The following is a 14,934-nucleotide window of genomic DNA, read 5'->3' as shown; positions in this document are numbered from 1 at the left end:
ACCATAATTATAATTATATTAATGTTGAATTTTATCTTTATAATATTTGTACCTTTTTTTAATAACATAATTTTTTTTCAGAGATCCAATGGATATGATGTTTATGGAACAACACTTTCTACGTTCGCCGTTAAGATTATATTCGGAATTAGATGTTGAGAACAATAATCAAGGTAATTTATTCTCAGCAGCAATGATGGAAAAAGCACGAGCCCAATTACAACTGTGGGGACGAGGAGGTGGCGAATTATCAATGTTACCCGGATATGGAGGTGCAAGAGTACCGCTTCCTGCGCATATATGGGCGGGTGCTGGACAAAGCCCTTGGTCAACAGGACTTTTAGGACCCCCATTACCCCCACGTCCGGCCCAAATTACACCACCTCCTCCGAGTACACCCTCTAGTTCAGGATCCCCGTCACCGTCATCTGAATTGAGACTGCCGAGGCCCGTCTTCCCGCAACATCGTTATAGCCCTTATTTAATACCTAAACAGACACAGGAATCGGTTCCCGCTCGTAATTAATTAAAACTATATTCAAAAATCCTTTGAAAAAGTACCTTAAAGTATATCGATACTATTTTTTTCAGTATTTGGAGATATAAATTAGAGATAATCTAAAAACCTCTACAGTTGTTTTAATAAATAATAAATACGTATTTCTAAAGAGTGATTTATTCTCAAAAATGTTTGATAAACTACAGAGTATAATCCAAATACGGGAGAATTCTTCCACTCATTTTTTAATAGATAGGTAAGACCTCCTGTAGTGCGGGTCGTAAATCAGTGCCGCCACACTGTGTTTTCCGACTATCATTCCAACACTGATAATATTTTTATTATTATTGATCCATAATATAACCGGTCCTTTTAATACCGTAAAAAGAAATAAAAGTTCTCTCTGCTTATTTGCTTAATCTTAACCGATTAATTAACACTTTACACTTTCTTATTTACGAGTACTAAGCAATAGAATAACTGATCATATATTTATTTACTTATAAAATGCAATCACTAAATCTTATTTAATTTATATGTTTTTTTCACATTTATTTTATGTTAAAAATTAAAAAGTATTCTGAAGGTTATGAAGATATTTCTGTAACTTTCCTTAGAGGAAATGTATTACGTATAAGGAGAAGCTGATAAAACATTAAAAAACGCTATTCATTCAGTATTTATTTAGAACATCAATTAATAAATTAATTTACTGAAATATAGAATTAATATATTCAAATAAAAATTTAGAATTAAAATATGAAGTAGTTAAATTATTACTAAATAAAAAAAAATAATAAAGTCTAAATAGTAAGAAATATATTAATAAAATTCAAAATATTATTTTGACATTTTTTTAGTCTGTATATATGTGTACGTGTGTGTTTTTGCTACCAAAATATGTATGTTCAATTTTTAACTAATAACAAACAAATATATTCGGGTACTTTTGATAATTTATAATTTTTTTTTTTAAATACAATTCACTTTTCTCTGGTTTTCAAAAACCAATAATTAATTTTTTTCATAAAATATTAACATAATTAGATTTATTGGTCAATAATTAAATTTTTCAATAAGCCAAACTCCATAAGTATTGTGCAACATTTTCCAGGTTTTTTAAAAATTTTTATCGTTATAATTGTAAAAAATATCAAAATGTCTATTATTATAATTGTAAGAAGTAAAATAAAATATAGTTTTCTGGAAAAACTCAGTTTTGTGTGCCCAATTAAGTAAAAGAACACTGAAGATTTTATATTGGAAATATAAATTAGTTTAAATATGATTTACAGTCATAAATTTTTTATGATTAAACGCCAGATTTTTTCGGTTTTTCAAATTTATATTTTCAAATATTAAGAACTATGAAGAATTATAAAATTAATAATATCTAGTTGCTGTAATAATTTTTTCCTAGAAGAAAATTGTTTTTAGGCCCTACTTGCTTTTGATTGTAGGAAAAATTGATGTATACTATGATAAAATGTTCATTATATATTGTCTATCGTATATAAACCTACTCAATAATATATAAGCTATATAAGCTAATATCCTACACATATGGATTTATATCTCCAATAACTGAACAAAATAAATATATTTTTAATTTATTCTTTATTATAAATTAATTGTATTTAATATTGTTTTTTAACAACCAACAAAGCACCAAATTTCTTCCGTACCAATTAAAATTTTTTCCACAACTAATTTATGAATTATTTTGTAAATATTAGACGTTATATGATAACATTTAGCCTAAATAAAATGTAATTAATAACAATATGTATATGTATATATATTTATATGTGTAAATTTCCATAATTTATGGTAATAGTATTACGTGAATGTGTCTATGTAATAAATAAATAAAAACAATATTATTTAATAAATTAACAAGAAAATAAAATATAAAACTAAAAAGAAAAATTATAGAATTGTTCAAAATATAAAAGATTAAAAAAAATTTTATACTCCACATGAAACCAAAGAAAAGTTTTATAATGTATATACTGTAATTATTTGTAAAATAGCTTATGTAGTATAATATATAAATATTTACATAAACAAGTTAATATATCTTTATATGGAAATAGTTTAATAAATAAAATAATTGTCTACATTCGTGAATTGCATTGTAAGTATAATTCGCATTGCATTGTATAACATATAAGTAATATAATTTACTTTATGATTTGGTGGAAGTAACTGAATATTGTTATAAGTAGAAAGCGAAAAAAGAATTATAAATTGAAAAAAAAAAACAAAGTTGTAGCTTTTTCAAAATTGTATATACGATATCGTTCATTGATATAAAAAAAAATTATACGTTAAAAGATTTGATGTGATTTCTACATAGTTATGTAGAGAACTCTTGAATTCTAAATTTACAGGCTTAAATCTGATTTTTTTTTTAAACTGAAATAGATTTGGAAGATTGATGAAAAATAAAACACAATTTAAAAAAACATACGTTCAGTAACTCTATTACTAAAGAATCTTCGTATTTATCACATGTTTTCAGAGTATTAAAAATATACCCGTAACTAAATATTATTAAAATAAAGGAAAATATAAGATATAATTAATAAAGGGAAAACAATGGATTTCTATCGCCGCTACAGCTTGGACAAGGCAACAATCTCTGGAAAACTTACTGAACATAGAACTCCTTAAACCAGACATTGGTAATAAGGACTCATTTTAATCTATAATAAGTCTTAGTGAGTTTAATCCTATTTTTACTTTTTTCATCAATAATAATTGATAATATATTATTCAAGCAAATATTATTATATTACTTTAACCCATTGATTCTCAAACGTTCTCGCCCACCCCCACATTGAGAATCAAAGATTTTCTAGCGCCCCCAAAATTTTTAAACTTACCGTCTGTTAAAAATAATAATTTCATTTGCCGTTTTTAAGTTGCGCTATTAAAAACAGCAATTGCAATTATTGTATTTAAACGTGGCATATCCTATTTCTGAGTTGGAACTCAGAAATACTCGAATTTACTTAAAATCAGCCGTAAGTCGCCACATTCGGTAACACGCAGTCGAATTCTCTTTTTGGTTAGCAACGTTGCTACAGCACTAAATTCACGTTCAGACAAATACTACGGTGGGAACGCTATCAGAAATCGTCGAAAAATCGATCATAATACAGGATACAGTTGCGGGATTGGTTTTGCAGCCAAAATTCTTGGTAGCCATACATAATTTTTCACTTTTTTTTATCATCGCCTTCCTAGACCATCTGAACGTCCCCAATTTTCTGTGAGCCCTCCCGCTGAAGGCCTCCAGCGCCCACAAGGGACGTCATCACCCGCTTTGAGAACGAATGCTCTAACCGTTACATTGTATTAACTAAATTAAGATTTACTTTTTCTTAAATACGCCATTAGTTTATCAAAGAAAGATATTAAATTTCATAAAATAAAAGTAATTATTAATCATTTCATAAAAATTAACATTAGAATGAACGAGTAAGATCTCACGTTTTTTTAAATGAATAGTAAAATAGTACATACCGACTACCCATTATCCATTAAAATAAACTACAGTACATAGTTCTGCGTTTTATGTATAAAATATATATCTAGTTTGTAAAGATATCATATAACGATCAGCAGATCCTGAGTTTCAGCCCCGGCTGAGAAATGATATTTTGTTTAATTTACATCTTTTATACAAATATAAATTTCAATTTACAAAGTTTAAACACCCGTCCTCGTTAAATGAACATCCAATAATAGACGAAAACCAAATCATGATAATTGTAGTATTAAGCTTCACGTGTCGTTGGCTCTAAAATCAATAGATCTTCCTCCTCCTTTCATAACATATAGTACTAGAGGTTTATGTGGTGAATGAATTTGGACTCATACTCTAATAGAATTCATATTAGTTCAGGAAAGTTAAAAATACAACATAAAAATGTATGGTATTTGGATATTAATTTTAGTTTTAATTTTATTTTGTTAGTAGTTTTATTTAAACTTAAAATAAAAGGATAAGTTTTATGTTGAAATATAATAACATATAAGCAAAACCTTTCCTATTGTAAACCTAATTAAAATTATGTCATTAATAAATAGGAATAACAAACAAATTTCTGAAAATTATACTCATTTGAAAAATAAAGAAATGAAAAAATAAAAAAATGTATATTTTGTTCTTTTCCATAGAAAATTTTTCTGTAACTTTTTGAATATTTTTAAAAACTACAAATGAAATAAAATGGTAAAATAAACAAATTGCTTTGTAAACAAATTAATAAATCTTATAGTGTGTATAATCATACATTATATATCAGATTATGTGTCTTGTGTATATATAGATATATTTATATAATAATTGTGTATACATACAAATAAAATTAAAAAAAATATATATAATATAATTTATGTGATTTTTGTGTAAATATTTTATGTATTCTATGTAATTAACAAAGAAATAAATAAATATAGTATGTGGAATATATATCGAGTAAAAGTTATTTTCATAAATAATTATGATTTCAAACAATTAAATGCGCTTAACCGACAATTCACAGCATAATTAATCATATGTAGATGCACGCTGTAAAACAGTTTTTCGTTTACTCTCTTCGTTGTACAACGAAGAGAGTATTTTTTATTTTCAAAACTACCCCCTAGTTGAATATGAATAAAGTTCTTAATCTACTATCACAGAGAAAGTTAAAAAAATGGTATAAAAACAACATGAAAAGAATATACATGTTGAAAAAATATTACATAACTTTTGAAAAGAAAAGTTTGTAGGTCATATTGTAGTGCCTACGAGATTCAATATTTTAGTATAAACAGATATTTAGAGTGCAAAAACGTTTGATAGAAGTAAAAACTTAAGCCAGTGAAAAATAATTGACAATATAAAATGTAATGATGACAGTAAATGATAGGAAAAAAATCAATAAATTATGAAATTGTCTTCAAATCAGTTAAAATAACAAACGATAAAATAAAATCCAAATTATTGATCATTCTAATCAATAGAAAAAACACAACTACTAATTATACACATCTACTGTGAACAATTATGAAAACCGAACAAAAAATAGTTAAACAAGTTTTTCTTTTTTTTTCTGATAGGCATGTTTTAAGGGGTCAAAACCCGTTATATGCCCAGAACGCTTCCGTTAGTTAGTTCTTTTTTCTTTTTCTTTTTTTCTGGTGAGGGGAATCTCATTTACGGACAAAGTGTCGAACTCGCAACAGGTTCCGCTTATTGATATTAAAGTGCGTATGTATGCTGTGCCCTACAGACTAAACCTATCACCTCATCAACTCCCCCTCACGAGGCGGGATCCGCAATCAAGCACTACACGGCCCCAGGAGGTGCCTTTGAGTGAGCAGGAAACTGGAGTCTCCGTGCATCATCACCACCGCCCATCTGCGCAAGCGTGGATGACGGCTCCACAGGGAGCTGTCCTTCACTCCCCCCCCCCCCTACACAACACACCGATTGCGTTCTTCGACCTTCCAGTAGACCCTTCCATGCTGACACTCGGTCCTGACGCCTTAGCCTCTAATGTGGGAATCCGTGAAGGCGACCCACACAGGGTGTCGGTCTTCTTCACGAACGGATGAGGGTGTCCCATTGCCTCATCACTACCGCCCATCAGTGCAAGCACCGACGAACGGCAGCTCAGCAGGAGGCTGTCCCTCATCCCCACGCCGCTCCGTTGTCCCGACTTTTCTGTTGAAGAATACTTGTGATAAAATTGGTTATTACTCGAAACTCACCACAATATAAACAGAGAGGGTTGTCTGCACTCCTCCTGGCATATAAGCATACCCGGAACACGCCTTGGCAAGTCAGAAATTGGGTCAACCAGTAGGATACCTCACCGAAGTTTCGGTTGACCCACGGTTCGATCTGCCGGATCAGACGGCGAGTACATCGGCCAGTGGATGCTTGATCTCAGCGAGCTTGCCACTCTCAGAAGAGGTGACTATTCATCTCGTTTCTGTCAGACCCTGGATGATTCCAATTCTCTCCCTGGCTAATCTTTTTTTTTTTAGATTCAAAGCTTGTTTATAATCAGTTTACATTTATATAAGCCTTGAATAAATTGAATCATAATTGCAATCAAAAGATAAGGAGTGCCCAGCAAAACCCTTCAAAAAGTACATACTAGTAATATAATGATTTTGTAGCAATGCCCTAAGTAGTTCAACATGTAACATCTTACAGTAGAAAAAAAATTAAGGAAGTCATAGTAAGAAAAATGATGAAACAGTGAGAATAAAAAGAAAAAATAAGCAATAAATTAGAAAATAACAATCGAAGAGATAATGCACAACACTCAGCTGAAGTTACACTTAAGACACTATAGAGTCACTAATATCTAAAACACGTAGCCGTTTTAATTTTCTAACGTCATCCTTGTTGTCTAGGAGGTTCAAAGCTAAATGATTCACGAGGTTGTTAAGTCGCAGTTCGTACTTTGAACTGAAACGTTGTATTTTTTCTCAGACATATCGTATACCCTTGGACATACATCAGACATATTCGTGTAGTTCATGGTTTTTTGCAAACCAATGTGCATCTGTTAAACACCTCGCTAATTTATTTTGTAATGGTTGTAAGATTTCGACACTGGACTTGCTCGCAGTACCCCAAAGTTGTATCCCATAGGTCCAGATTGGTTTTAGAATCATTGAGTATACCAACAGCTTATTAGATAAAAATAATTGAGAACCTATGCCCAACAACCAGAAAATTTCCTTGAACTTTATCTCAAGTTGCCTTCTCTTCTCTCTTCTATGAACTTTCCACGTTAGTTGATGGTCGAGGTATAGACCTAGGTACCTCACACTCTCAGTCTGCGGAATTATAACGCTATCAAGGTATATGGTAGTCACCTCTTCTCATCGTGAATATCATACGGTTCGATTCTACTTGGTTATCGCAGAATCTCCATGTATTCAACAATCTGTAGATTAAATTCAACTCAATTTGTAGGCTATTCGTTGCTATATTTGGGTTGGCATCATCAGCAAGAACAACTAAGTCAGCCGCAAAAAAAACGAGAGTAACCTCGTCTGTAGTCGGAAGGTCTGCAGAAAGATGAAGTATAATTCGGACCCCCAAAAGAACCCCCGACTTGATTTCGAAGAACATGTACATTAATCCTGGTTATATTTCACATGATAAAAACGTTCTTCTAGGTAACTGCGTAGAATAAGGTTGAGGAAAACTTATTTTTATAAAATAAGCCAGGGTGCTAGACCTTGTCAAAGGCCTGTTGGATGTCTAAGAAAGCTGCCGGACAGTATTCTTTCTCTTTAAGGCTTCTGCTGATTACATTTAAGAGCCTGTGTGTTTACTCGATAGTGGAATGTCTACAACAGAAACAGAAACAGACCAGGAACAGGCCACATCCTCCGAAGGACCACCTTTAGAAAATCTTCGATAGAATAGGTAATAGGCTTACTGGCCTGTATGAAGCCACATCGGGTACCATCGGTTTGTCTGGTTTCGGGACCATGAATATTTGCAAAGTTTTCTACTTCGTTAGGAAATATGATGTGCACTGAATAGTTTTGTTATATATACGATGGCATTGGAAGGTAACATAAATAGCAATTTTTTGTGATTAAATCAAGGCTAAGAGCTCTTCTGTGAGCTTTTTCCTTTCTTGATCACATGAATAACTAATGTTCAAGAGAAAGGCTTAATAAGAAAATCGGTAGGGATGGGAATATCTAAGAAACCATATCTTTCTCAACTATATCTTTCTCACAAGGACTTCATATTTCAAGCTGTTGAAAGACATCGCTCAAGTAAGTATCAAATATTTTAGCCTTCTCCTTATAACTCTTAGCCCAAGAACTATCAGACGTTTTGAAAGGAGGACGTGAGTGAGGGTAAAGGTTGACAGAAACTCCTAGTGGGCTCCCATAAGAAGTAATTGTCTCTATTTAAAGGCGAAAGACTTCCAAGACAACACTTAAATGTTTCATTCTTATGATCTTTGCAATAGCCGTTTCAACTTACGAGCGGTCCTTTTTTAGAGATGCCTTATGGTCCTTTTTTAGAGATGCCTTATCCTCGGCTGTCCTGTATCGTTACCACCTTCTCCTAAGTCTACTTTTCGTAGCAATAAGTTCTAACATTTTCCTCGGGTAAACCGTATTCGTTCGACCCTCATGTTTAACGACCGGTGTCGATCACCAAGCAGCCTACTGTAGAATTGATTTTAAATATTGCGACGCGTTTTCGATATCACTGGAGGATCTCAGCCGAACAGGCATTACCGGCTCATCCTCAGTCCAGTCTGTATTCTTGTGAAGTACTGGTGTCACTGGTTTCTTAATTATTAACCCGCTGTCAGTAGACAGAACAGCTGAAAAGTAAGACGTCGAATCGAATTTTTAAACTTGGTGTATATCCGCGAAATTCCTGACGATGCGAAAAAGTCTAAAAGTCAGGGATCTTAATAGGATCTGTTGGCCAGTAGGTAGGCTGCATTCTGGAGTTCATATTCAGATGTATGATACTAACGCAGTCCGTCAGAGCGCCTGCCTATAAGTGAAATTAGTCGACATCCCCGGAGAGGATGCTTAGCATTCAAATCGCCACCCACAATAAACAGTGAACAATGAGTTGAGAAGAAATCAGAAAAGAGGCAACCGTTGAAAACTATCAAAAAACATCATCTGTTTTTTGACAGTTTTAACTATAACCGCAGTACCTCTGCGTCCTCTGCCATAGGGATGATTAGTACAGAAGACAGAATAACCTCGAACACGATGGAAATTCCGATCAGTGAAATGTGTTTCCGAAAGCGAGACAATGTCTATGGATTAACTTATCAACGAAGCTTTTAGTTCATCTCACCGATCTTCTAGTTCATTAATATTTCATGTTGCAACTCTCAGGAACTTACCAATTAACAGAGTTCGCTAATTATTTTCGCAAGAAGTCCTATTAGGTTTCTTATTTGTTGCACGAGAAAGTCTATATTGAATGTTAGTTTACCTAGCTTGTCCTCAGAAATATTCCGGACATCGTGAATAATAGCTGCAGCGTAAGATATTGGATAAGTAGAAAAATTCGGGTCTGAATCACCACTCGTTTTCATAATGATAGGAAGGTTGCAATATCCAAATTCAAGGAGGTAGCCTGCCTATCTTGATTTTCAATAGAAGTAGTCCTAGTCGATGTAATTCTTGTAAATCATAAATCGTAGAAGTACGAGTAATATTAAATTTCACATCGCTGACTCATTTACTGTATCCTGAATAAAAGCCTATTAGAAATGGATGAAAAACCTTTTTAATTACTTTTTGTTCGTTCTGCGATGCAGAACGAACAAAAAATAATACAATTTGTATTAAAAATTGGGGATAAAAAATTTGTATGTTAAGAATCAGTCAGAAGCTTAATTTTTCTTATAAGGACCTCAAAACAGGTCGAGCTACTAGATTGTAAATTAAGGAAAAACACTGAAATATTGAAAAAGAAGAAGAATTTATACATAATTTGTATAAAAATTACCAGATAATGAAATGTACATCATCAGATAATGAAAAACGTAAATGCAGGAAAAAATAAAAGTTGCATTGTAGAAAAGAATGAAATAAGGATTTAGTTTGTCATTTTTCCTCGAATCACACTGTATACTTCGCAAAAGATACTCTTTAAGCCCATCCTCCTATAGAGGCCAACGGGCTGGTCTAATGGTAAAACTCGTCGTCGCAAATTACTTAACAGCTGATTTTCGAAGTCAAAGGTACTGAGATTCTAATTCTAGTAAAAGATAGTAAAAGTACAGGGATTCGTACTTTTGTACGGATTTGAATACTAGACAGTGGATACAGGTATGATTTGGTGGTTGGGATTCAATTAACCACATGTCTCAGGAATAGTCGGCCTGAGTCTAACAAGACTACACCTCATTTACATGTCTTACACATCATCTTTATCTCATTGGACTGTGGAGAAATTGCTTATGGTTCACTAGTTGAACAAATTGCAACGTACACATTAGGATAAAAAATAAAATATTTTTACAGAGAAAACGGAATAGTAAATACAGCCAATTCAGTTATTTTTGAGGAATATCCTTAATTTATAGATTCAAATGAATTATTGAATGAAGTTATTTAAATTTATAATTTTAAACCTATACCATTAAATAAAAGTATTTTCTCCAATAAAATGGAGTAACAGTAAAAACATTTAAAATGACGGAATAGTTTAATAATAATTCTGTGGCAATAAATTTATTCATCAACTAAGCAGAAAATATCATCTATTTATTTTGAAATAATTTGCTTGAAAAGATTTTAATTTAAAGACTTTTATGAGATTAAACACTTATAATTTTTATAAAGAAAGGAAAATTATGTGGTTCTCCATGAATTATAAAAAAATATTTTAAAATTTGCCTGTCAAGTGACATAACCGTAATGGTTGCTGGTGACCTACACAAATCATTAATCGCTACTAAAACTTACATAATCAATATCAGGAATAGAAACATCCCGTGCCCGGCTTACTACCAAAAATGAGAAATGAAGTGGTCTCCTATAGTCTTATCCACCGAGCCGAATGCACGATCGCAAATCAATATGCCAGGTCCACCGAAATGCAGGGTTCACTCCGACGTACTAGTGATATGTTCATTGTGCTTACTGCAGAGAATGGTTGTGTAGTAAACATTATTATTCTCAGAAAATACTAACTACTCTTTGAATGATGCTGTTTCGACCTATGAAGAGGATTCCAATAGATGTAAAGCAACGCATCAGTGTCCCGTTTTTCATTTTGAAACAATAAAAAGAGTTGTTGGAGCAAAAAAAAACAAGAATTTATGAAGAATCAACGATTAGAAAAAGAAATAATTTTTTTTAAGAATTACGAAAACATTGTTTCAAAATATAAATATACATTTACTTGTAAATTTAATTTATTTTATCATACTATAAATTCAGTTTTCGATATTTCCTGCAAAACCGTTAATAAACAATTTCTATGTTAAATCAGTCGGAAGCTTAATTTCTTATAAGGACCTCAACACAGGGCGTAAATTAATAAGAATGTAAATTAAGTGGATAAATGAACAAGAAAATCTTAAATCTACCCATAGTCACAGTGCCCTGAAAAACTTCTACTTTCCAAAGGCTTCTTAATTTTAAAGTCCTAACGTACCTTCGGTAAGTATTATCGAAATCTCTAGATCTTCACGAAAAGTATCAACTCTAGAACGAAAGTATCAAGAAGACGAGAAAAAAATAAGATTGTGAGAAAGATATGATCTTTAAATTTCATTCACCTTATCAGTCCTTCCACGGGGATCTGGGTATAAAAACAAATAAATCGCTCATCAGTTAGAATGTATGTTGCAAAAATTTGCTTTTCCTTCAGATAATAAAGAGGCAACGGTTACCAGATATAGGCTTTCTTCGCCCATCCTCAGAATTGTGTCAGAATATCCGACTGTAACTTGAAAAATTAAACTTAATATTTTACAAATTTTCGGTGCTGTAAAGAAACATTACAATATAATTTACCTGAAGAAGTTTTTTACGTTAAATTTCAAAACGTAAATCTAAAAATAAATAAAAAAATTTAAATATTGTAAAATATCATTAAATATTACTGATAGATCATATAAATATTATAGAAATAGTAATTTTAATGTGACTTCTAAATTGTATTTAACTTGTACACAAGTATATAAAATACATTATTACTTTGAGTTTCGAAATAATTTTACCACTTTTTAATCATTAATCATCTTCAATAAGGTTAAGTTAAAAAAAATGCATTATTAGCGTTTCAACCAGATATAATATTAAAAGTATTACACGCTGAAAAAAATAAGTTTACTCTAAAAAATAATACATATTTGAATATAATCACTTCACTTTACACTGATCAGCAAGGACAAGTATATAAAATAAGATAAATAATTCAAAGGTAGCCATTGATATGAACGACAAAGAAAACGAATAAATAATGGAAGAAGTGGAGGTCATTAATAAAGAATTGTATCAGTGGTTGAAAGATTCATTGAAAACTGAGGTTACAATAAATGACAAAATATGATAAAAAAATATTACAATAGGGACATTTATTTCATTGCGTGACATTAAAAGGAATTTGTAATAAAGAGTGATGGAATGAAACTTAATACTTTTGACGAATTAGAGAAAACCCAATTCTCTCTGAAAAAAACATTTTCGACGTAATACACATAGAAAAATAATATTACTTATCACATTGTTTTCATACATTTACATGTTTTACACTGTTGGGTTCATTATTGTTAGTTGTTAGTCTTAAATTTTTATTTAAAATTATTTTAATTAAAATTCTATTTACTATAGTACTGAGTTATATAGATAAAAAAGTCTGATGTGAACATCACATAACTTCCTTGTACGCCTATTAAATTGCATATACACTCTTTTACAATCAGAGGTTAATAATTATTAATAAATCAATATATTTAAGTTAACCAGAAAGTTAAAAAAAAAAAATTGGTTTACAATCAGAAGTTAATAATTATTAAATTAATATATTTAAATTAAAAAAAAGGAAACGAATTTTTTGACACAATTGGCCCAGTCGATAATAATCAAAAAAGGAGGTGCTCAATTAGACGTTACTACAATCCTAAATCCAAAATTTTGATATTCTACAGCTACTGGGTTATGCGAGATATATACGTACGTACAGACGTCACGAAAAAACTAGTCGAAGTGGATTCAGGGATGGTCAAAATGGATATTTCCACGTTGAAATCTGAAAACCGAAATTTTCGCGATCACAAATACTTCCTTTACTTCGTACAAGAAATGAACATTTTGAGAAAATAACATGCCCTGATTTTTATTATACAGCGAAAATATTTTAAAAGAATGTTCAGTATATAGCAAAAGTTAATTAGTTACTCTTTCTGCATTGAGGATTTTAACTCCTTCAGGTCCACTGTTTTAGGGCAAACAATAGATAGACAGGCGACAACAGAAACTAGTCTTCATGTCATAGTAGAGCGGCTATAAACGGGTCCTGGCGAAATAAATCTGTACCTGATACACTGGAGATTATTACTGCTCGATTCACTAAGATTAATGAATTGAACCAATAACCTTCTCCCAGGCTACTGTGTAAAGGAGACTGATATATTTATGAAAAATACCAACCTATTCTCTCATGCTCAAATCACTCTATCAAAAAGGATAATCATTATGAAGGAATAAGAATTTCATGCCAGGCTTACTAAGAAAAAATAAATCGTAAACTTTGCTATTTACTCTCTAGGAAGAAAAGGAAACACTTTAGCTTACCTCGCCGAGCCTATATACTATTTCATATCAGCATCACAAGCATGCTGCTCTTTTTACAGTAGAAAATGGCTATAAAGTTAACATCATTATTTCTAGAAAAAGTAATTCTTTTAATCATTGTTAATTGAGAAGACGCTGAAAAGTTAGAAGTCTTGGAGCTCTTTATATTTACTAGCCTTCGACATGACAGTAGAGCAATTCTACGGGTCAATTTTGTCGAATCCATTAAAGCGTTTACTCATAAAATCCTTTTAAACAAAATCTAAGGCAGCTACTCAAACCACTCCACCAAGTAGCTGCATGCTCGGGCCTCCTTAATACAACTTTGATCTGAATAAAGCCAAATTTAATAACTTTTTTTTTTACATTAAACTACATCTTCATGGGAAAAAACAATTTCGTCCTGAATGACACTTTCATATGCAAACTACAGAAATAAAAACCTAGCTTCTACTAAAAAGGCACCTCTAAAAATTGGCTTCATCTCTGAGATCTAGACTCTGATGACAAATTACGAACTTTGGCAAGAGTTGGGATTTTGGAATTTATGATTCATAGTCTGATGATAATCAAAAGAATCAGTTCTCAAAATTTCATGTGTGTATAGTGTACGGTATTTCATGTATTGGTGGTTTTTCTTCCGATCAGATTTTATTTGTTTTTTGTTTTGTTAGTCGTAATATAATTATCATATTCGGGAGAAAATATGGTACTTACGTAAACGCCACCGCAGCTACAGCTTTATTTAAAAACAAAGTGGTTAATCGGATTTCGGTGGAAAATGAACAGTTTCTTTATTAATTTTAGTAAAAGGTTATTTATTTTTATTTATTTTATAAATATAATTTAACCAAACTTAACCTACGCTCGCTTCGCTCGCTAACCTTGACTAATTAAAAGAGTAATTTTTTGAGTATTTATCTAATAAATTCAGTAATTATTGCAATTATTTATTATTTAAATAATCAAAACACTCCTGTTAATTAGTCAAGGTTAGCGAGCGAAGCGAGCGTAGGTTAAGTTTGGTTAAATTATATTTATAAAATAAATAAATATAAATAACCATTTATTGAAATTAATAAAGAGACTGTTTTGAATCTATGTTA

At 31.3% G+C, this 14,934-nt stretch overlaps 1 protein-coding gene and 1 long non-coding RNA gene across 2 annotated transcripts in view; one reads left to right on the top strand and one right to left on the bottom strand.

The window, feature by feature from the left end:
* LOC142319493 (T-box transcription factor TBX20-like) overlaps positions 1-4,615 on the top strand; it is a 264,934-nt gene extending 260,319 nt beyond the window's left edge. The window contains exon 6 of the mRNA XM_075356826.1: positions 82-4,615. Coding sequence (XP_075212941.1) covers positions 82-526 — 445 coding nt within the window. The 3' untranslated portion in view covers positions 527-4,615. The remainder of the gene's footprint in view (positions 1-81) is intronic.
* LOC142319494 (uncharacterized) overlaps positions 1-14,934 on the bottom strand; it is a 493,718-nt gene that overhangs the window by 473,781 nt on the left and 5,003 nt on the right. The window lies entirely within an intron of this gene.

The sequence above is a fragment of the Lycorma delicatula genome, chromosome 2, assembly GCF_047948215.1.
Source record: "Lycorma delicatula isolate Av1 chromosome 2, ASM4794821v1, whole genome shotgun sequence".
Classification (NCBI taxonomy): domain Eukaryota; kingdom Metazoa; phylum Arthropoda; class Insecta; order Hemiptera; family Fulgoridae; genus Lycorma; species Lycorma delicatula.
The sequence above is the reverse complement of the archived record's forward strand: the minus strand, read 5'-3'. Positions and strand labels throughout refer to the sequence as shown.